A 25,103-nucleotide genomic window follows, 5' to 3' on the forward strand; every position below is an offset into this window, starting at 1 on the left:
CCACTCTGACCATTAGTTACTGGATATTTGCTTCTGTCGCCATAGTCAACCCCTTTAAGATAGCTTGCAACTCGTGGAAAAAGACAGGCTTTCTTTGTGTATGCTCAGCTAAGGACCTGACTGTGCTGTCATTACTATCTTGGATAATGGCTCCTCCTCTAATATTACCTCTTAGGGATCCATCCGAGTACAGAACATAGAAATCTTTAGGGGGCTTGTCCCATTTGCACCTCACAGGGGACCTCAATTCAAAATTAGGCAAGAGGCTCCACGAGGTCATGAAGTCTCTCGACTGGGGCATTATCTTCGGAGCAAGCTGCCAAGCTTTGGATTCTCAATTGGACGTCTCTAATTATGAAGGATTGAGGAGCTCTATCGGGTTGTAGCTATTCTGAAACAGTATTCTACATCTTTTAGCCCAAAGATGGTGAATGAAGGCGTTGAAGGCAAGCTTTTTCACCAAGGAAATCATCGATTTATCCCTGAAGTTGTTGCTTGCCCACTCTACTTCTCTCCATTCTTTATTCAAGTGAATAATTTGGGACCTCCTTAAGATCTTTTGCCACAGATTAGAGGAGAATTTGCACCCTAAGAACAAGTGGTCCTCAAACTCCGTCAAGTTCCAGCAAAAACAACTTGATACCTGGATGATGCCTTTATCCTTCAGCTTATCTTGGGTCTTGAGGCCCTAACTGAGACAGAGCCATGAGGTAGCGATATGGCACTTAATGTTGTTAGGGAACCAAACCAGGCTATGTCACCTTACTTCTTTTATAAGCAGACTTCATGGTGAAGAGGCCTTTGGGGTCAAGAGTCCATATAACTCTATCCTTATCGAAACAATCAAAATCCAAAGCACTGATCTGCTGCCACAACCCCTCCCCCTGAAACCCCCAGTGAGGTCGCAAGGTGGAAAGGCAAGTGCCATCGCTCAAGCTGCTGACTTTTGCTTCTCTTTGCAATCTACTGTCGCAAGAATCTGCTTGCCCCCCCCCCCCCCGGTTGTCAGTCCAAGGGTCCTGCCAAATGAAGGTATCATCACCATTACCAATTCTATGCACAATCAGGTCTTGGATGGTCTCCCTCAGCTGAAGAATTTTCCTCCACGGCCATGAGGCATTGTTGGTAATGGGCATTGTCCAGAAATGTTACCATTTAATCATGTTCTTCTTGATCCAATCCACCCAAATACTGCTCTTGTTAGAATTAATGTCCCAGACCTGCCTTGCAATACCCGCCTTGTTTTGAAGCTCCAACTCATGGAACCCCAGCCCACCATCTTTCCTATCTCTGGCTATCCTCTTCCAGCTGATGCAATGCATCTTATTGCTCATGCTTGGGCCAGTCCAGAAGAACCTAGCACAAATACTCTCAACCCCTTTCAACACTTTCTTGGGCAACATCAATACACTAGACCAGTAAACCTGCATGCTGCTAATCACCGATTTGATGAGCTCCATGCGCCCAGCTAGCAATAGAAATCTCACCTTCCAAGTCTTAATTTTACTCATTATCTTGGTGATGAGGGGTTGACAATCAACTAACTTGAGTCTAGAAGAAATGAGGGGCAGCCCAAGATACTTAACAAGGAGGGAGGCTTGTACAATCTGCAAGGTATGGCTGATTCTAACTTTGTCATTGTTGCTTATCCCAGCCCAATAGATGTTGTTCTTATGCAGATTCATCTTCAGTCCTATTGTGTTGCTAAACCAATCAAGAGCTTCCTTAACAGCTTCTTTAGATTTGGGGGTGCCTTTGAAGAAGAGCGTGAGGTCGTCTGCAAATATCAAGTGGCTAATTTCGGAGTCTTTTCACCTTGCCATAAGCTCTATGCTACCTTTTCTGGAGATGTCCTCAAGCTTGGCTGAAAGCATCTCCATCACTAGAACAAATATGTAGGGTGAGATAGGATCTCCCTGACGAATTCCTTTCAAGCTTTCATTGAGAGCTACTGAGTACATTGGCTAGGAGATACATTCCCATATCCAAGCAATGAAGTTGTCAGGAAACTTCATCTCAAGACAATAGATTATCGCCTCCCAAGCCATGAGTCATAGGCTTTCTTCAGGTTCACTTTGGCGACACATTTGGGAGGCCTCTTATCTCTATGAAGGTTTCTGACAAGCTCATGGAATAGTATGATATTAGAGATATCTAACAGAAGCATCCCTACACATTTGGGAGGCCCCTTATCTCTATGATGGTTCAGTTTTAGTGTAATTTATTGCACCACATACACTACTTCAGCATCATGTTCATTTCACATGCCCTTCCCTTAATATGTGATAATCACATAATGGAATTGCCTTGAGAAATGCTAAACGGGAGTTTTGGGAATTCTAGAGATATCCAATAGAAGCATCCCTACAAAATATGAACTGATCCTAGGTAGCATGCGCATAAACACATGCATTACAAAAATTAGGCTTTTTATATGATTAAATTTTTTTTTTATAAATACTTAAAATAAAAGTATTTTAAATAAATAATTTAATTTTATGTTATATTTTATCATTAAATATATTGTAATGATTTCTTGTGATAAATTAAAATGTTAACTAAGCCAATTTTGAATATATTTGAAGGATATTTTGTAGTTTTAGAATACTACCTACCCAAGGGTTATGGGGTTGTAATTTTTATTATAAAGTCTTTTTTAATTTAAAATTAAAATATTAATTAAGATATTTTGAAAGTAATATAATAAAAAGATGGGGGTTGGAGGATTTTAATTTTATTTGTTTTGACAAGAATGACGATAATGATAATAAGGTTGAATGTGAAAGTGGGGACAATTTGAATTTTGGTGGCAGCATATAGTTATTCAGCGTGTTGTATTAAGTAAAAAGTGGCAAGTGCAAAGGCACATGCCTCTAAAGGGTTTATTTCTAAGTTAAAATATTATTTAAAATGCAGTGTATAAGAGTACATAGTAATAAAGATATTTTTTGTAATTTTAAAATTTAATCAACGTGATTTTAGGAATGTGGGATTGCAATTTTCTTAATTTTTGACAAAAATGACCTTAGTTATATGAAGTTTAAATGTTAAGGTGGGGGGTATTTTTGAAATCCAAAATTTGGTGTCAGACTCGAATCACTTATACTTCTTTCATTATAATAGTAAAGATACTAATAAGTGACACATGCAAAGGCCCATGTATTAAAAAATTGGAGTCATGCATGATTAAAATCCTTTATAAATATTTTAAAATTTTCAAGTAAATAATCTAATTTTGTATTATATTTTAGCATTTAATATATGTGTTGTAAGGATCTTTTGTAAGTAAATTTTTTTTAACTAAAGTGATTTTCTCGACAAAATAATAAAATGATATTTATGCAAATATTATTTTATGTTATTATTGTCAAGATAATGGTCTACTTTTTCACATCCATCATGCAATGCATACGGTTATTGATAGAGAGAAAAAATCATGCTTACCAAATTTTGTGTAGTAGAAAAAGCATTACTTATGTGTGAGATGGGGGGAGATCATATTCAATCTGGTTATTTAGCCTCCATGTTAACTAGCCTAGGAAGATCATATGTTGTAGTCCCTTTAGGACCTTTTCTGGTCGGGGGTCAGCCTAGTCTCCGATAATCTTCGAAAAAAAAAAAAAAGTAGGTAAATTAGAAGGGGAAAGGGACATCACCTTGGGCTTTGTTGATTTACTACGTGATGATTTTATTAAAAAAAACTGAAGTCTCATAATTAATTTTCTGCAAGATTGGGTCTCTCTACCAGGTGCCCACGACTTCAAGGGGTAGTTATGCTTGAAGTATGTCGGTTCTAATCAAGATCTTTGGGGATTACTTTGTACTACAATTCGGTGGAGGAGCTTTAGTATACCCTTGGGAAATGTGTTGGGTCGTAGATAATCGAGTAGCCCTAGAAGTGTGTGTACAAGCTTGTAATGAGGGACGCGATCTTGCTTGTGAAGGTAAAGAAATTATTTGTGATGATACTTTATATTTCAATAAAGTAATTAGTAGTCCAATAATTACCCTTCATTCTCCTTATTGAATGGCAATTCAACTCGACCCAATCTTTTCCAAGGAAGGATTGAGCCAAATAAAGAATGAGGCTCGTAGTGCATCTATTTTTTGGCACATAGATGCATAAGATCTTAAATACAAGATGTAAGACTAATCAACTCAAATGCTTCTACTGTTTTGTTGGATTGATCCCTCGGATTGGTAGATTATTGATGGGAAAATTACTTAATGAACCCTAACGAGGAGTTTCTTTCTGAATAAATCCTAACTTTTTAGCAATATCGATCTTAATCGTTCAATTAGTAAAAATAAAACGGTCCCTCAACCCTCCTTCAATTGTTGAGTTCAATAATTCAGATCCTTGAACACAATTGTTTTACATTTTTTAAATTATCGAGCTCAATTTTTTTTAGAATTGTCAAGATTGACACTTCATAATTATTGCGATCAATCATTATAAATCACCTATGTTGACAATTTAACATGAATAGTTGAGATTGAAGGTTGAAATTGTCGAGAACAATGATTATAATTCATCAATCTTGATGATTTTTAACATGAATCATTAATATCAAAGTTCTAAGTCATTGAGATGAACAATTGAAATGGTTAAGATCAATGGTTTTAAATCACCGATCTCAATGATTTAACATGAACAATTGTTATTAAAGGTTGAAGTCATTGAGATATAATCATTGGTCTCAATGAATCATTAAGATCGAAGATTTAAATATTTGAAATCAATGATTTAGAATCTTTGATCTTGTTTTATTGTGTAAGAGACATCAAGAAAGAAATATTTTTACTAAATGAATTGCTAGGTTTGTTTTCTCAAGATACAAAGAAAAAATCTATGATTCTCTTTCAATTGCCATGTCAGTGTAGTGTTTAGGAAATCAGTTCAACAATTTCTTTCTAGGAATCTTGGGATTGTAATTTTATGAAGAATAATGCAGAAGTGACCTCAGATTAGAATCTCATTTCACACTTATTGACGTGAAAGTGTATGGGAATCATAGATGTGTTTTATCGAGATATGAGTGAAAAATCATCTATGGTTCATATCCACTTTCACGTCAAGAAGTGCAATGTGAGGTTCGAGCTTGAAGTCTCTCGAGCGTGACTCTTTTAGGAATAATAAGTTCAAAATCAAATGTGGGGTAGGCCAGGCTATTTACACCTATCATTTGTGAAGGGATACAGAAAGTGGGTGCAGTGAGCATAAATGGTGGGTGCAAATAAAACTGCCTTATTTTAAGTATTCTTGGTCAACGCGTTTGACAAGTAAGAGATAGTTCAAATAGACACACACGGGATGTCGGACACTCCAACACAGATGCACATCAAATTAATTCAGGAGTGAGCCACAAATGACAAATCTGTCCGTTTGGTTTTCAGTTGAAATAGGAAACACTCTACACCATTAATTTACGTCTATATTTAAATTCTCTGTTAGTGTTATTTTTAGACTTTTCACCAATTAAATTCTCTGCTTGTAATGCTAATTTTTGAGTTTGGAGCTTAGAAAATAAGAGAAGAGAAGGTTCTTCGTGGATGGCCGAGGGTGAGGGTGTAACCAAAGAAGAAGAAATACGAGAACGACATCAAGAATCTAAACAAAATGAACTAAAATCATTGTCGAAGTTTGTTCCATGTGATTCATTTGATGTTGAGACCGGATGCGTTCCTGGCATTCACAGATCTCATCAGGTTTGTGTGTGTGTTTTTTATTTTAAATTTGATAACATTTTGCCAATGTTGCAATACTTTTTTACGTTTATTTTTTCTCCCAAGAAATTTGGTAATTATTTAAAAGGATTTGAATTTGAAATTTGATGTAAAACAAAAATTATTATAATTATTTTGTTTTAAATATGGTCTAGATCAAAATTATAAAGAGCTATGGTGTTATTTGGCCAACATGGCAATTCATGTCTAAGAACGTTAGAGAGGTTAAGAGGACTGCAGACCTGCTTGTTTCCTATCAGAATAATTTAGGTTGTATTAAATTAGATTATGAGTAGTTCTTTAGTGACCTTGTCTCTGTTCTTTATCAGGATGCTTGTGATGTCTCGGTTCTTCGATTGTAATTGGTCTGGGTCTGCCTTAATCTCGTTGACTTTTCAAAAAAACAAAAAAATTTAATTTTATTGTTTTTATTGATTTCAAGTGATCCGACAACAATCAACTCTAATAAAAGTGATCCAAAACCATTGTCACCACCAGGCTCAATGTCTTTAACAAGAAAACTTTAAAAAGCTAAAAAGCCAAAGAAATTGTTTGTCCCCCCTCCCCTCCTTTTCCTATGCCCCCACATAATAGTAAAAAAGTTATTTATGATTATGCATATCTCGAGGCAAATGATCTATGATTTTGTGATGGGGGTGGCATTACAAAATCATTAAACTTTTGTAATTTATTCGTGAAAGAGATTTTGAAAATAATTCTTGCATGTAATTTGAAAAATCAACTAACGTGATTATAGGATTGCAATTTTACTCATTTTTGACAAAATAACCCTCTTTAATATAATGTAATGTAAAGTTAAGGTGCATTTAAGATAATGTAATGACGAGGACATTTGTGGTATTCTCAATTTTTTGTGTCCAACAACAACAACTTGAATTGTTGGTTTGAAAACTTAATCACAATCAAACACGTGGAAAAATGCAGGCCACCGATTGGGGAAGCATCTTGAAATTAGCTTTCCAGAGCGTGGGAGTAGTTTATGGTGATATAGGCACATCACCACTGTATACACTCCCAACAATATTCTCCAATGGTGTACAGGACAACGAAGATATCTTGGGTATATTGTCTCTGATTTTTTACAGTCTCACCATCGTCACTGTGATCAAGTACGTTTTCATCGTTTTATCAGCCAATGATAACGGTGATGGTGAGTCTCTCTTCTCTTTCTCCCAATCTGTCTCACTATAATTATATAACTTCGTTTTCACATTATCAAAACCCATTAAGCATGGTCACCAAAGTCTCCCCTTATTGAAAAAGTCATTATTTTTTTTTTTTTCCTGATTTAATCATAACTTTTTTAATAATTTGTGAATTTTACGAACTTCACGATTAAATCATGAATAATATGAAAATAATGAGGATGCAAATGAGAATGATATTGATTTGATATTTTTAATCTGTTAAGGAATCCTACTTCAGACTTTTAATTGTCAATTTTTTTTTTATATTTTGAATAATATAAACCTTGAATATGTCGTGAATTTGTAATTATTCGTTTGTGGATACATAAATGATATTAATATGAGAATTGGTGATTTATCATTCTAATTTAATATGGAACTTAATGATATAATATAGGAACATCCACTAGTAGGACCAATTACGAAGCCCTAATCTTACAGATTGTTTTTTTCCGATTTTTTCCAATGTTTCTTAATTTTACCAAATTTTTCCCTTGTCGACTTGTTCCCGAACCCTAACTTGGAAACTATGATACTAAGTGGGTCCTACTAATGATAGATAGACCTACCCTATGTGGATCTATGAGCTGGACTGTGTTCTGGCTGATCCTTAAATGGGCCTTATAATTTTGTCCAAACAAGGCCCATTTAATTGGGATGGGCCATACCAAACAAAAAATTGAAAATGGGCCTATTATTAATGGTCCTATTATTAATGGGCCATTATACTATCCAAACCAAGACGATGATGGGCTAGGATATGGTCCGGTCCATGTCAGTCGGTGATTTAGCATTTGATTGGAAATTAGGGTTAAAATGGGTTGAATTTTATCCAAAATCCAAGTGATTCGAATCTAATTTTTAACGGATTTGGTTTCTTCAAGCATATCCGAATTTAAATATGGGTCGGAAATAGATTGATGTCCTTTGACCTAAGTTAGATACAGACCCATCTTTATATCTGAATGATATATTATTTTGTAAATTATATTTTTATATTTTTTTAGTCTATTAGTTATTGATAAGTGAGTATTAAGTATAGTGGTCAAAGTTTATTTTCAAAAGGGGAGAGGTCTTGAGGTCAAATCAATATCCGACCCGACCAATCCGAATTAATTAACTCAGTCAGATCGAGATATGAGTTTAATGAAAGTAAAAACACAAAAAAAACAAAAACAAAAACAAAAACAAAAAGAATGGATATGGTTTGAGCTAGTAGGATCCAAGCCGATCCGGATCCAGACCTGAATTAAAAATCCAGATATGGTTATGAGTAGACACATATCCGGTTAGAACTCGACTCATTTTAAGCCCTGTTGGAAATCAGATGTGTCTGTCACAGTTTCTTTCACAATGACCCAAGTATCCCACCAGATGGAAATCCTTGATGGACAGCTAGTATTTTACAATCAAAGAAACCCAAAATGTCGGATTAGGGCGATGGGTTCAATCAGAGTTGGACTAGGACCAATCCAATAAGGGTAGGATCAGTATTGGATCCAGAATCGGCACAATAAGAAACGGATCTGATCGATAACAATAGCCTTCTTTGGTATACAAAACATAAATAAACTTCACTTAAAGTTAAATATGCAAAATAAGTAACATAATAAATTGTCAAATTTTATTGAATCAGGATATGGTTAATCCAAGTCCAATGTGATAGGTTATCAAAACTGATCGTTATGGGAACTCAAGGAATCAGAAACAGATTGGATTTCGGGTTTGATCTGATCCATTGAGAGCCTTAAATGAAATATTCATAACTGATTTACGTGCATTTTGTTAATAGGAAAATGCTGGAATGACACAAAGGTGACAAAAATGATGTAGTGGCGCATACATAACCATAGATGCTTTTTTACTTGTATCTCGAGGAAAATCATCTACGATAATGCGCACGACACAAGCGTTTTTGTCACCTTTGTGTCTCTCTTTGTGTCACTCTAGCACTACTCTTGTTAATATCGTGTCTCTTAACTTCCCAAAACCTTTGTTTTAGCCCTTAAATGTATTTGCAGGAGGGACATTTGCTTTATACTCTCTTATATGTCGCTACGCCAAGGTTGGTCTCATATCAAACACGCAACCCGAGGACAAAGATGTATCAAACTATCGATTGGATGCACCCGATCGCCGCCAACGTCGAGCTTCCATGGTCAAATCAATGCTCGAAAAAAGTGAATCTGTAAAGTATCTCCTATTGTTGATGACTATGCTTGGCACATCCATGGTCCTAGGAGATGGCATCCTCACCCCGTCCATATCAGGTATGCCCGTGATTTTTTATATAAGTATGAAAAGTTCGATATGTTCTTCACAAGTTGAAGAAAAACAAATTTTATTGAAATTGATCACACTTTCAATAATAGAAGATTTGATTATCTAGACATAGTAGAATGGAGGAACAAGATTCGTTTAGTGACCCCAAATCCTTGGGATAAGGATTTGAAGTTGTTGATGACGATTATATTAGTCCCATTGGGTTTATATTAACTAAAAAGACAATTCGATATGGAAAGACAATCAACTCAATCTATTCTACTCTAGCTAATCCAAATCTTAAATGTATGCGATGATAGCAACGATACAATGCATCAATCTCATTGCATGCAGATTTTTAACATTTCTCTTCATATAATCTTCTAATATTATCTATCATCCTACCACAATTGCATGATCCTTTGAAGAATGAACTAAAATTAATTTATATGGAATATTTTCCCTTTAATCTCATAAATTAACTTATTGATGAATGATGGAAACAATCTGATTGCGCTTATTGGTGGTCACCACCTATTTGTGAAGCATGTATTATTGTCACATCGATCAGACTTGTTTTCAAGTCTATCGTTTCTTCTTCTTCTTCTTTCATACCTTGGGTTTCCAAGCCTCTTATAGATATGGAAAATATGTTTTTAATTGAACTTGTTGATTTATATTTCCTAATTAAAAATTCTAATTAATATTATCTTAAGACTATAGATCATTAAGATATGTGATTAGATGCAGCATAGCCATAAAGCACCCATTTTATCTTCATATTGTATTATTTCGATGTAGTATTATCTGCGGTAGGCGGTATCAAGGAAGCTGCCAGCTCCCTCAACCAAACAAAAATCATGTGGATATCAGTGGTGATCTTAATAATTTTGTTCCAAGTTCAGAGGTTTGGTACAGATAAAGTAGGCTATTCCTTCGCTCCAATCGTCACAATTTGGTTCCTCTTCATAGGCATAATTGGTCTCTACAACTTTGTGAAATATGATCCTGGTGTAATTAAGGCCATTAATCCTGTATACATCATAAATTATTTCTCGAGGAACAAGACGGATGCCTGGATTTCACTAGGGGGTGTGGTCCTTTGCCTAACAGGTATAGATAAACTAACTACAAATCTTTTTGTCCAACTTTTTTTTGGTTTGTATTTCTTTTACGATAATGTAATTCTTATCAAAATTGTGGCCTTGATCACCACACAAACAGGTTCAGAAGCCTTATTTGCTGATCTGGGTCACTTTAGTGTTCGCTCGATTCAGATTAGCACATGCACCCTTGTCTACCCTGCCCTCCTCTTAGCTTATACCGGCCAATCTGCTTATCTCCGTAAGCACAATCTTGATGCTCCCGATCTGTTCTTCAAGTCAATTCCAGGTAATATTACCAGTCCAACCTTGTCCTAGATTAAGTAAATATTATTCCAGTTTATTGCGCTAAATCTTCTCTTGTTACCATGGTGTAGGCCCAGTGTATTGGCCGATGTTTGTGGTGGCAGTGTTGGCTGCAATCATCGCTAGTCAGGCTTTGATCTCAGCGTCCTTTTCCATCATTCAACAGTCACTTGCACTCGGATGCTTCCCACGGGTGAAAATTGTGCATACATCAACCAAATTCCCAGGGCAAGTCTACATACCCGAGATCAACCACCTACTTATGCTGGCTTGCATAGGGGTAACACTCGGTTTCAAGAACACATTGAAGATTGGCAATGCTTATGGTATAGTATCCTAAAATCCCAAAATTCCATTTCATCTGAAGTTTTGAGCTGTAACTTGCTTGATTTTCTTTGTGATTTAAGGCTCATATAGGGACCATGTTTTTCCATGAACCTAGTTGCTGTGATCTTAAAAATCTTAAGAGTGTAGAAGCTTTCAATCTTGAATGAATTCACATTCAAATTATTAGTGTAGTTGTCGGTGTTTTGGTAACTGATGGTTGTGGGACCTACATTTTTTTTTATCATGGTGCGAAATGGGTTTACCTCGAACTGGACCAGAATACTGGGTTTGCCATTAGTATCTGCTACGTTTCGTTACTCGAACAATGTAAACTAAAAGGGCATAAAATGACTACTCTCAAATTCAGAAGAAATTTGACATCCATAACACTATTATATATGTTAATGAATGTTGGACCTATTGGTTGTGCTTTCAGGTCGTTTTGGATACCAATCTAGTCAGAATTAGATCCTAATTTATGGGATGAGTCTCGCCGTTGAACCCTCTTATTTCTATTTTATACAACTTCTACCCATTAATTTAAATAATTGATCCTTAACTTGTTTTCCCAGATTTAGTAAGGAAAATTATACCATGGATTAGTTTTTTGTCCTTGTTTACTAAAGATATATAAGCCCTAACTAGGTAGGACTCAAAGAAGAAATTGATTTGATTGGATATAAATTTTATATCTTAATATGTTGAAATTTTGTATATTGTTGACTGTCTTAGGGCCACCAAGTTCAGAGATTCTATTTAAGTTGTGTTACTGCTTCATGTGACCTTTCTTTATTTTTGTGCTAGTTTAGTTTTTTATTTTTATTTCTTCATGTTTACTGTTGATGCATTTTACAGAAAATCTCTTTTGTTCTTATTTGTAGGGATTGCTGTGGTGTTTGTTATGACACTCACATCAGCCTTACTCATCCTTGTGATGGTCATGATATGGAAAACCAATATTTTCTTGATTATCATTTATTGTGTAACAATCTACCTCATCGAGCTAATCTTCTTGAGTTCAGTCCTCTACAAGTTTGTCGATGGTGGATATCTCCCCTTAGCCTTTGCTGCCATCCTCATGATAATCATGTACACGTGGCATTATGTGTACCGTAGGAAGTACTTGTATGACCTTGAGAACAAGGTTGTGATTGAGAAACTCAAGGAGATCGCTAGTGATCCTAGTATCCGACGTCTTCCAGGTCTTGCTGTATTCCACTCTGAACTCGTCCATGGCATCTCCCCAATCTTCACTCACTATATCTCTAACATCCCAGCACTACACTCAGTCCTTGTTTTCGTCTCCATAAAGTTTCTTCCTATAAGCAAAGTTCCAGCCGAGGAGCGGTTCTTGTTCCGACGGGTCGAGCCTAATGAATTAGCCATATTTAGATGTGTTGTGAGGTATGGCTATAAGGATGAGAACAATGAGCAGGAATCATTCGAGGAGATGTTAGTGGGGAGCTTGAAGGAATTCATAAGGGAGAATTTGATTAAGTTTGGACCACCAGAAGGTAGGAGCCTAACAGAAAGTGATCCGACAACGATAAAAATCAAAGAAGAGGAGATAGAGAAAGAAGTGCATTTTGTTGAAAACGAGTGTAAAAATGGTGGTGTTGTACACCTAATGGGTGAGAATGAGGTTGTTGCTTCCACGGGATCTAGTTTGGGGAAGAGAGTGACGATAAACTATGCTTACAACATTCTGAAGAGGTGCATAAGACAACACGAGGAGGTGTTTACCATTCCTCGTAAGCGTCTGTTGAAGGTGGGGATGACTTATGAGCTGTAGATAGAATTCAATTTGGTTTGATTCTTTAAAGTTTAATTTGGTGTGACCAAATATTTGTTTTTTTTTTTACTAGGCTAGCTCCTGGGCTCAAATTTGAGCTCGAGCTCTTCAACAATATAAGCTAGCCTGTTGCTACCTTGGATTTTTTTTTTTTTTGGTGTGTGTGTGTGTGTGTGTGTTTCTTGTTTCTACCTTGTATTATTGGGGCTTTGGGTAACCAAATTCAACCCGAGCCTAACTTTAATATAAAAAACTCTATTGGGGATGTTAATGTCTTTGTAAATAATGTTTTAAGACTTTGTAATATTTGCTAGAATGTCATTTAAAAATGATACACATAACATGAGACATGCATGGCTCTAGAAAGAATTGAATGGATCCATTTAGCCAATGATCTTGATGAGCTAAAATGCAATGTACAAAGAGAAATTCAGAGGTACAGCATGAGCTTATTCAGTAAGATTTTGTTCATAGTCAAATAGACTAGACAAAAAATTATTCAATCTTGTAATATAAACAAAAAATTAAAGTAGTTCAACAAAAAAAAAAAAATAAGAAGTTCTTCAACCAGAAGGATTTGAACAACCTAAAATACTTTGTGAAGCATGATTTGTCTAGGCCATAGGCAAACTTGACCTTTAGCACATCTTTGCATGCCCCAAAAACAAGAACCATCACACATTTCAATTTGACTATAAAGCAACTTGAATTAATCTTCATGATATGATTTGTCGTGTGATTTAACTGAACATCGAACATTCCAAAGAAAACATTTGAACTTCAACATGGATAATGCTAGCTAGGAAGGAACTAAAGGGAATTGAAGCAAATACTTGAAGTGTTCCTTCTATAAGAATGGTAGAATAGAGTGCTTTTCCTATGTCTAATGTAGGAGCACTGTAATATGATAGCTAGCGATCTTATATCTCGGGATAGTCCATGACAATATCTCCACATCCACCTCTACAAGTGCACTAGCAAATTTACAAATAGTATCAAGCATGACGATGACATTTTGTGCCTAATATTTCCTGAAGGAAAATGCTGAACAGACTGCACAAGACACTGTGTTTCACACTGCGCTTATGTGGATGTGTGCATGGAACCATAGATGCTCCTCCTTGATATACGTGTGAAAAGCATCTATGGTTCTTTGCGCACTTCCACGTCAATGTAGTGTGAAACGCAGTGTCTTGAGCAGTCACTCCAGCACGACTCTTTCCCAAACCTTCTAGTTGGTCACCCTAGGTATTATGAATCTCAAATTCTTTAAAAGGAAGGTGGTCATGACTCATGATTGTGCAACTATAACTACAGGCTAATCTTGGGTTAAAGAGACATAAGAGCTAAAGAAATCTCCAATTTAGATAAACACAACATAAGCAAAATAATGTGATCGATTTATGATTCAATAATAGGATTTTACGTTCTATTTCCATTTAACAGGCTCGATATATGTAATGGTTGATGTAATCGTTAAGCTCAGTTTGTGTTTAAGTCTTGTAAAATCGAAACATGTTAATATAATTAGGGGTATGAAGCAACCATGAACTATTTTATAAAAGCTGATGACCAATAACTAAACACAATGGCAATCCAATAACATCATGGGCAGCATAATTTGAAAGCAACTACATTGATTAAGAATGGTGGCAACAGAAGTAATCAATCTGATCAACTGATGATGGATCTTAATATCTTGTTAAACATACTTAATGAGATAGAAGCAACATGAAGTTAAAAGATTGCGATGAATTCAGAAAACTCAAGACTCCATGAGGTTAAGGGCCAGTCTCAACATGATGCCTAATCTGTGCTTTTTCATTGCAGTTTGTTTTACACATTATGTTGGATATATAGGAACACATAGACGGTTGCATTCCTTGGTGGCATAAATGTTTAACATCTTTGGTGGGTAGGGGGAGGCTTGTGAATTGAAAGAGGATGATCTAAAACACATTTGTATATATCTTCAACCTATATGCTTCTATATCTATCTAATTTGCTTATTCTCTCTACTAAGAGTTAAAACAAAGGCATATATGAACTTATGATTCCAGGAAGGTAGAGAAGGTAAAGAAGGAAGACAAAACATTTAGATTAGTCCATTTCTTTTGAATTACCAACTAAATCTTGTGTTTCATTTAGTAATTGTTCCTAATAATCTTACACATATGCTGTGTGACATGAGCTACACCTTCCTGGCCGCTAGATGAAGCATGCAATGTTGGGCCGTGGTGCACATAGTGTGATATATGTCAAACATCATTAACATAGTGCTGTGTATGTATCAACATGCATTAACATCATGTGTCATGTATGTATATAATTCTTTATAAATGTAAAAAATGAATCAACATATAGTGCCATGTACATTGTCTTGTGGTATATGTGCCATGTAGAATGGCCGGCAAAGAACATGCACCTCTTGTCGCCTTTCGGCCGGTGTCTTAGGGCACACATTGGATCACACCGTGCTGATATGTGTCACATGCAGAACTGCTGAGCCACGAGCTTCCTCATGGAATACTGGTGTAGTACACACCGTGCACCGTGCTTCTCTACTAATTAAAAGATATACTATTCTCCACTACTTCCAAAGTGACACTTGCCGACAATTCGTGTGGAACAACCTATGTCTGTAGAAACCAATATCCAATGGTGTGAGCCCATGGAAATGATCTCCATGAAGAAGAGGTATGTTCTGTACAACACTGGTGCTTTACAACATTGAAAGATATTCTTCCCAGAAGGAAGGACTTTTCTCATTGAAATATAGTTGGTCTGATGGTTCCTAGGTTTTTGTTTTGTCTCCCATGATGTCTCTTTCTCTTGTATCATTCTTCCATGAAGGAAGCCATGTTCCTCTCTAGATATGGTATCTCTTTTAATCTAATTGTAAAACTGTTAAAAACTGATAATGGGTAAATTTAGAATATGCCAATAAAGCTTCTAACTCCTTTAAATGGTGTCTTAAACTTCACTTTGACGATCCAAAAGAGTATTAAAAATAATTATTGATCCTTCAATTCAAAATCCAGTGTCTGGTGTCTCTAAAATGGTCCCCCCTCCCTCCCTCCCTCCTCAACCCCAAGAACTTGTTACTTTGTTTTATTCCAAGAGATACCCTAGAAACCCTAAATTTTGTCTCTTAATTTTCTTTCAATAAGCTTAATATTCAAGTAATCCTAACTTGAGGGGATGCGTTTTTTAAGGACAAATCATGTAATTTCGGGCAACTAAAAGAAGTGGTCCTGGATTCTAGGGTTAAGGACCCTAACCCCTAGACCCACATGTCACCTTAACCAGCTTTGACCATTCTACATACAAGGACAACACATGGATGAGGACTCACATAAAACCTAGGTAATTACTTCAAAGCATACAATTAACATGATTGGTGAATGTGAAACTTGAGCTGAGAACAAGTAAAGAAAGTTTAAGGTCTCATGGTTTAATGTAGATCCCAAAAGAAGAAAAAAAAACATGAAAAATGACGAGTGAGGTTAGAAACATCAAGTGTAGATTCAATGTAGGGAAAGTGCTCAAGCTTTGATGAGATTGTATATGAACTGTAAGGCCATGTAATTAATTAGTCAGAAACAGATTCGAATTGATCGATGGAGATCCAAAATAAAAGAGGGTTAGCAAACCTTGATGATCCAACTTATCATTAATCATATCTAGATCGAAATTATGTCAATTAATATGTGTTTCCTGGGTTTCAAGATTTATGGAAAACAGTGGCATTTGATTTCATGCAAAGTAAATTAATTTTTTCGTGGAGTAAGCACGACTGATCGAGATGAGAAGTATACTGACCTTAATTAAATGTTTCCATCTACTCACAAATTACACTCGAAGATTGAATCCCCTTCATCTCCAACATCTAATATATGGATCAAATTCAAAATCAAGGGAAAGTAGTTAGCAAGTTACCCAATATATTTTGTATAATTCATCAGCAAGACCAAGTAAATCACACTCAAAAACCTCAATTTTCTTAAATTCGGTACCAAATACAAACCAAGGTACAACTTTTGATCATCATCTCCTTCGACAAAACGAAGATAAAATTAGCCCTTAAAGAAATTATCGATAATTCTTGTACATAGTTGATCAATAACCAAAACCCAAGATTATTAACCTTAATACAAACAAAAGCACCCATTGATGTAAAACCCTCTATCTTCTATCATCCTGGTCATATATCGATGCCTTCATAGTTAAGGATATATAATTTGATATTGCATAATTTCTTCTCAAGATCCTAAAATGGCCTTGAATTAGAGCTGTTAGTCCTCTCAATTATATTGAACTTCAAAGGAGTGGGAGCTAAAGGATGGTTCTTCGGTTGGTCGCTTCTAAAGATTGACGATTCATCTTTGTCGTCACCATTGTTAGCTTTATTTTGGTTAGCTTTTTCTCCTTCTAATTCCCTGTATTTATGCAAATACCTTTTTAATGGATCAACATAGTCATCAAAGCCAAGTGAACCCAAAGCCCAACAAACATCGTCACCATTCACCGTCTTCCGCTTCTCCCTGTGGCACTTATCAGATGCTTCACCAGTAACAAAGCTAATGAACTCTGATACACACTCTTGCATGGTTTCTTTAGCTTCTTTGGAGATCTTAGCATTTGCTGGTAGAATTTGCTTCATGATTCGGCCCACGTTAGCGATCGGCAACAATTGATCTTGTTCCTTTGTGCCTCCATCATCACCAGAGACTGTACTTGCACTAGTTCCTGCAACCTTGGACTTATGGCCTTCAGCAGCACCAGGACTACCACCTAAATTATCAACCATCTCCTGAACGAAAAAATCTGACCCTGTCTAAAATCGACACGTCGTCCCTCGGTCTCAATTTCCTTCTATATAGATACAACATATGTGTATGTCCATGTACATGTGTATGTGCCCCATATGGATAGTAAAATGACTTAAACCCCATGTCTTTTAGTTCAAAGATACATGTCATGATGCCAGCATGGTCGACATCCATTGGTGGGTCACGACACCGAGGCGTCTCTTTGTACAAACTCAGAAAGGGCTGAGCCAATATGGAATCTCATCGAATAATGATTTATATCAAATCATCATTGTCATTGAAGCCTTATCCTAAAAATTCGGGGCTGTTAAATGAATCTTGTTCCTGCATTCAATTTTGTTTAGAGCTACATCTCCTTATTGAATTATTTGTATCATACTTTAGAGTCATCAAGTTGAATCGACTCTAATAACATCTGAGTCAAGTCGGGTTTAAGAGTAATATGGTCCCCCTCTCCCTCCTCCCATTCCAATATTTAATCTTATAATGCCCCCAATAAGTCTACACTTAAGTAAGATTAAATAACAATGCTAATACTGTTGATTTGCACGTGTGCATGTGGTGGTGTGGATCCAACTAAAACATACCTAAAATAGAGATTAAATTATCATAGAAACCCTAATGTTGGATTACCTACTACTTGGGTATTACTTAGAGTGTCTCTCAATCAAATCTCACACATAAAAGATGTAGATGTCACTCTGTACGACAGAAAAACCTTTATTTCTAAACTTAAATTCATAAGGTTGCTGTCAAGGTCCTTGAACTCCGGAAATTGAGATGAGATGCTAGGAACCCTAGCTTTTGATCTCTTTCCAGTATTGTATCACATGGGGAGTACTAGAGGAATGATTTAGTGTGAACCTTATACAGCCCCACATTTATCATAAAGTACTGTAGACCATTCGTTTTTTTAGGGTTCATATCGATCATTATTGTGTCGACAGTCCCCACAGCTTACATCATGAAATTTTATTGTTTATCATAGCAAGGACATATGAAAATGACTTGCACTATGAACCCATGTGAGATGATTTGATATTGGATCATCAATTTGAGAGTTTACTTTATCGATAAACATTTGTTAATCAGATGCTTCTAGGCCACGAATCAAAGATCAAGAGTTTACATCTAAAAAATCTTATATTCACCACACACACACACAAAAAAAACAAAAAAATTATTTGATTCTTGAACACTTGGAGTGAAATTCATTGTAAGCGAATCAGTTGCCTGATATTCGATTCGGCAATATTTAATCAGTCTACGTAAGTGATCTGCTTTGAGTCAATATCTGTTCGGTCTAGTTATAGATGGAGTAACTACTCAAAGACAAGTGCAGATCCCATGGTGTATGTTTATTAACTTCAGACGAGTCGATGTAAAACTAGAAATCTACATAGTTGTTTTGAGTCCAAGAACTTTAGAATAAGTAGGCAGATCAAGTCTGCAAGACTGGGTATGTGAAGATCAACTTTGGTATAAATGGAAAGGGCTGATAAAACTGATGGCAAATAAATTAATACCTCAAAGTAACCTTTTTGCCCCCTTTGTCTCTATTATCCGTAAGGATGAAAAGATTGATCAAGGATGATGTTTTCTTCGGAATTAACTAGAATTTGATGGTTGATGCGATAGTATGTTATTGATGACTGTAGGACAAACTTTGCTTTATGGAATTGAATGCTGTGCATTATAGAACCACCACGTTCCTAATTTTAGTATAGTAGAGATGAGCATTTGAGATGGATAGGAAAGATAAAATTAAGAATGGACTTATTTGTAGAAATGTAGAATTAATTGATATACATGGTTTGATCACATCCAACAAACACCATAGTAAATTTGGTTAGAAGGAATGTGCAACTTGATTCTAAAAGAACAATAGCTAGGAAGGTGAAAAAAATGGATTAAGGTAGTGAAAGCAATATGAACACATTGAAATAACAAAAAATGATTTTAGACGAAGCAAAATAAAATACAAGAGTCCCGATGAACCCACAACTGGCCTGAGTAGAAAGATAGAATTCCTTTTAACCAATCTCAAATAGTGAAGATATATAAGTTTGATGTTGACATTGCATCATACACTTGAGAACACTGTACATCAAATAGCATATTAAAGGTTAGTAGTCGATCTTTATTTTCTTCAACCATTTATATCTATTTGTTTCGCCTGACTTGGCTAGGTGGTATGGGATAGCCGAGACAGGTGCAACAAATAAAGAAAAAATATATACAATCACTAATTAGTGGTGAAGGCTGGTTTTAAACCCAAATCGTGATATCAACACTCGCAAACCTTACCAACATAGAAAATTGGCACCTGTAATTTTTCTTTTTCTTTTTTGTGAGTAATCTGGACTTGAACCCATGACTTCAAAGTTAAATTACAATATGGCAACTAACTAAGGTAAGGGTTTTGGAAGATCAAGGAAGAGACTTGCAGTATCATATAATTGCAAACCATAAGTAATATATTATAAAATTTGGGCCCATTTTCTTTTATTTATTTTATTTAAAATTGCCTTCTCTACACGTGAATATATTAAAAAAGAAACTATGGCTACTTTTCCAAAAGATATTAACTTATGTCATATAAATACACTTCATCAATCAGGACCACAAATAAGATAAAATTTGTGTTAATCCCTTAGTTTAGTTGGCGTTCTTCATTTTCAACGATGAAGTCACAGATTGGATCCTATTCGACCTACCGAAAAATAGTGGAGTATCACAAGCCACATGGATCGAACCAAGTTTTGAACCAGTCAAATTATAATCAAACCAAACAAGGCCATTATCCTCGAATTTGAATTCATTGGAGTGCTAATTGCAAAAGTAGGAGATCCAATTTTTGGAAATGCCTCATGACTCATCTTTGCTGATCATCTATTAAAGAATTAACCTGGTTTTAGCATATATCCTATTCTCACCTTTTACACAAACAAATCTCCTTATAGTTGAGTGTTGGTACCATGAATTAGGGTCAAAACCCATCTTCACCTACTAATTACTAATCACAAACCTGCTTGCCTACCAAAAGAAAAAAAAGCATATCTAATATTCTTTGAAGAACATTGTAGTGATGTTATGTGTTCTTGCTATGCTTGATCAAGTAAACAAACCAAGCTATAAAGGGAAAATTACTTAATAGACCCAGTGGTAGGTAAGTCTTTCTAAATGCACCCTTTGTTTTGGGGTGGTGTCTTAACAACCTAATTGGTAAAATGTTTCATTCTTAATGCCCCCCTCCCCAATAAAACACCAAACTTAAATTGTTGAGATTGACGATTAAATCTTTGAAATCAACCATTTAAATTTTCGATCTCGACAATTTAAATCATTAATCTCACTGATTCATGTTCAAAAGCAAAGATTGACAATTTATAAATGTTGATCATGATGATTGTAAATGGTCGATCTCGACGATTGGATCAAAGGTTTATCTCAATTATTTGAATTATCTATATTGACAATTTGAACATCGAGCTTATCAATTGAAGGGCGGTGGGGGTGACATTAAGAAAGAAAAAGTTTACTAAATGAACAAATTATGACGGAAATGTTAAGGGATATTTAGAAAGTAATTCCTCCGTTCCCAACTTTTAAACAAGGTTTGGTGTATACTCATAATCCTTAACTTGAAATTGAAACACTGCATGTATCTTGTTGTCTTCAACCTAAAGGTTGAAGAAGTCTGCCAAAAAAATACATTCAAAAGATTTGATATTTAAACTTTAGAAACAGTAATAACGGTTATTATTTTCAAAACAAAAGGTCAAAAATACTTCAAAACCATTATTTATGAAATGTGATGCAGACACTTGGAGAAAGCCGTGTGCATTATATAACTAATAATTAACATAATGATAGAAGGTCTTCACTGTTATAATGCCCATTTCAACTGCGTTATAACCATAATCTAAACTTTAGAGTAAAAATCTATAAAGAGAAAAGAAAACAAATGACGTATTTATGTCCCCCTAACCATGCTTTATCAACAATTTTTATTTTTATTTTTGAAAAAAGTGGTTTGTGCTTGTACCTTCTATTAGCTAACACACAGATTATAAACAACCCCAAAAAATTCCTAAATGACCCATCTAGGTTGACTATTTTAATTGTGATTCCATGGGCATTAATGCATTAATTAAATATATCAAGTGGCATAGGCACTAAATTCGTTAAAGGGACTTTGAAAAACCCTAGAAATAGGAACTATTTTGAGTATCTTAAGAAAAATGTAATATTTCATTGTACCTTCTCCTCTTTTTGGAGGCCACAGCCACAGTTTTAAGATTCCCCTTCCTTGCTTAAGTGGGCATCTAATCTGATCTAAATTTTGAATCTAGGATTTTGGTACAATTAGGGTTTGGATCAATACTACAAACACAAATACCCTTCTTGGTACGACCTTAAATCTCCATAAAATGGTGTAAAAAAATATCTGTGGTCTTCCATCGCTGATTGCCGCTTATAATTATATCGTCGTAAAATGTTGTTGGGTGCTTGGTCATTTTTCATCAATTCTAAATTGATGCAAATTTGGTGCATCTCCATAATTTTCTCTAATTAATTTTCCAAGACTTTGTTGTCCCAAAAATCACCACCAAAGATATGGCAAAGTTTTGCAGCAAAGAATTGAGAATTTATGATTTATTTTTGCTTTTTTATTTTTTATTAAGATATACCAAGTAGATCCAAAGCGACTTGAAGGGGAATAGGTTGCCTTTTTAGGTGCTCTAATTCATACCTTTTTAAGGTTCTTTTATCCCATACGTCTTAAATAGGTTTTCCTGCTTTGGAATATATCTTTTTTCTTGTGCCACTTGAGCAAACCTCATTCGGATACTTTTGATTCTTTTATTATTATTCTCTAAATAATTCTTAAGGAGTCCAAAGGCTAGTTTCTTCTTATATCTTTTATGGGTAATGCTGAAGTAAGATTAAAATGTATATCTCGATGAAAGCATTTATGGTTCTGACACACATCCACGTCAGAAATGTCCCCCACAATGTACATTTCAATGTTACTCCACTATGACTCATCTTTTATTTATTTATTTTATATGGATAGTACTTGAATCAAGGGGGCTATAGGAATACATGAAGAATACCATATGTGGTGATCAAACTTCACGATAAGTCTTCATCAATATATTGATCACCTTTTTTTTTTTTTTGCTTATCATGGCTATCCCCACCTTTTAGGTGAGACTAATCCTACAATCACACACACCACGCCCTTGAAAAGTCCTACATGCAACTGATTGAGTTGAGGGTCAACCGGACTATGAAAAGTGGTCCCAACGAATTCATTGCTTCATGGGATTTCAAACACTTGATCTATTCTTCCTGAGGAGCTTATTAGGACTCGACTTGCCACTAGGGCAACCCCTTAGGGCTCACTATATTGATAATCTAAAAATAATAGTTGACAGATAAAAAAATTCGAATATTAAATCATTTTTTTATGAGAATACTAATATCATGATGAATTAAATTTTAATGAAATTGCTCTACGTATAAACAAGTTGGATAATCAAACATGATATTCATATGGTCCCTCGCTAACAAGATTGAGAGTACAAATAGGGAGTAGTTTAGATGAACTAAAATCAATCAAAAAAAAGTTTAGATGAACCAAATAATAGAACACAGAAATATATATATATATATATATATATTTTAAAATAAAATTAAAAAAATCCCTAAAATGGCCTCTTCCAACCAATAATCTTCTTGATTCGTGTCTAATATATATATATATATTTTAAAATAAAATTAAAAAAATCCCTAAAATGGCCTCTTCCAACCAATAATCTTCTTGATTCGTGTCTAATAACTCTACACCTCTCATTAAATTGGGGGTCCTCAACAAAATTAAAACAATAAAGTAGGGTGTTTGGTAATATTTAAAAATAACTCCAAAACAGATCTACCATAACCAAAATAAATCATTGTTTTAAATGACTTATTCCCACAAAATTTTGAAACTTTCTACTTTCTTGAATATCTAAGCCACAATATAATATTCAAAGTGAAAGACCTCTCATAGCCCAACAGGTGTTGCATGGGTAATACCATCTTTATATTTGGCTTTAAGATTTGGGTGTAAAAGAAAATAATGATGTCTCCCATAAAGAAGTGAATGATACTGGTTTTGGTGTAATTAGGACCTAAATTACCATATCTAAAGTGATGGTGGACTCTTTAAAAGCATCCAATCCTATCCATACTTATTTATCAGAGCTGCTATTTGGCACCCTAACTTTTACTTACTACAACCCAATTAAAATAAATAAATAAATAGGCCAATGACTAAGAATAAGTAAAAGTTGGGGTACCACTTGAAACTCTCTCTCTCTCTCTCTCTATCTCTCTATCTCTCACTTAGAGTTCCATTTGTTAGATTTAGGGTTTTATATGAGCTTAATCCTAATTGTAAACAATGGTTGAAGTTCTTTGAATTTGTTTTAATGTTTTGTAATGTTGAGGTAATAACTTGAATCAAACTTTTGTAATATTTGAATGGTTTGTTTTATAATTAAGGTCTGATAAATAATTTAAAAAAATGAGGGTGTAATAAGTAAAAGTTGAGGTGCCAATAGTAGCTCTCTTATTTATTCAAGCAAATATCTCCCTTTCAATCTTTCATTATCGTGAATCCATCCACTCACTTTTATATCCTCCTCCCGACCCGAACTAGGATGGAAGATATTCCCTACCTAGCCAATCAGGATCCTCGATAGTCAAGAGAAAGAAGTTGATCGAAACAATAAAATAAAAACGAATCACATACCGACAAATTTGTGAATCCAATTCTTATGGTTGATTTGATGAATTTTTTTTTTGCTGGGATCGATGAATCAAAATGTAAATGTACAATTCATTTGCTTGAGAATTTTAACCATATATGTTACTATCTGGACACTAGATTTAAGGCTCTCCATCAACTTGACAGTTGAGATGCTAGGGATTCCTTTGATAATGTATCTTTATAAAAATTTACTAATCGCTACTCCAAGAAAATTGTCTTTTCCTATTATAATTATAATCTCAACCGTCTATTTGATGGAGAGTAGTAATGGTGAATTGAGGATGGAAAAATCCTAATAAAATCTCTAATTCTCTATAGTGTGTGACAATAATGAATTAACGATTAGTTAAAAATAAACTAATAAAAAAGATAAAATGCTTTCATTGAGATTCGAACTCAAGACCTCCCGCTTACTAAACGGGTGCTCTAACCAACTGAGCTATGAAAGCTCGTTGCAATTTTGCTCCCACAAATATATTAATTTGTAATCTAAGACCAAAATATCCTTCAATCCAACACTTTTTATCACCACCCGTGCTGCATCGTTAAAATTGCGAAGTGCGAACCAACCAATAAGTGGGTCCCAACAGCTTTGATTGGATGATCTTAACCATCCAACTAATGAATTTCTTTGGAAGACAAAAAATACTACTAGTGGCACCAGACTATTAAAATTTTATGTATCTGACAGACAAGATCTTTCCTATTGGTATTTTTTCTCTA

At 35.0% G+C, this 25,103-nt stretch overlaps 2 protein-coding genes and 1 non-coding gene across 3 annotated transcripts; 1 reads left to right on the forward strand and 2 right to left on the reverse strand.

The window, feature by feature from the left end:
- The first annotated feature begins 5,500 nt into the window (after positions 1–5,500).
- On the forward strand, positions 5,501–12,996 carry LOC147395950 (potassium transporter 5-like). The gene is made up of 7 exons (XM_086452148.1): positions 5,501–5,709; positions 6,673–6,898; positions 8,957–9,205; positions 9,999–10,310; positions 10,422–10,589; positions 10,678–10,932; positions 11,815–12,996. Exons 1-7 carry the CDS (start codon positions 5,554–5,556, stop codon positions 12,723–12,725), a joined length of 2,277 nt encoding a protein of 758 aa, XP_086308274.1. The 5' UTR covers positions 5,501–5,553; the 3' UTR covers positions 12,726–12,996.
- A 3,999-nt stretch (positions 12,997–16,995) lies between these two features.
- On the reverse strand, positions 16,996–17,535 carry LOC147395951 (nuclear transcription factor Y subunit B-4-like). The gene is made up of 2 exons (XM_086449747.1): positions 17,520–17,535; positions 16,996–17,474 (listed from the first exon to the last, which is right to left on the reverse strand). Exons 1-2 carry the CDS (start codon positions 17,533–17,535, stop codon positions 16,996–16,998), a joined length of 495 nt encoding a protein of 164 aa, XP_086305873.1.
- Positions 17,536–24,755: 7,220 nt separating this feature from the next.
- TRNAT-AGU (transfer RNA threonine (anticodon AGU)) lies at positions 24,756–24,829 on the reverse strand. Its single transcript has one exon. It is a non-coding gene; the product is annotated as a tRNA-Thr (tRNA).
- Positions 24,830–25,103: the final 274 nt, after the last annotated feature.

The sequence above is a fragment of the Akebia trifoliata genome, chromosome 8 (assembly GCF_017979445.1).
Source record: "Akebia trifoliata isolate Shusen 1 chromosome 8, ASM1797944v1, whole genome shotgun sequence".
Taxonomy (NCBI): domain Eukaryota; kingdom Viridiplantae; phylum Streptophyta; class Magnoliopsida; order Ranunculales; family Lardizabalaceae; genus Akebia; species Akebia trifoliata.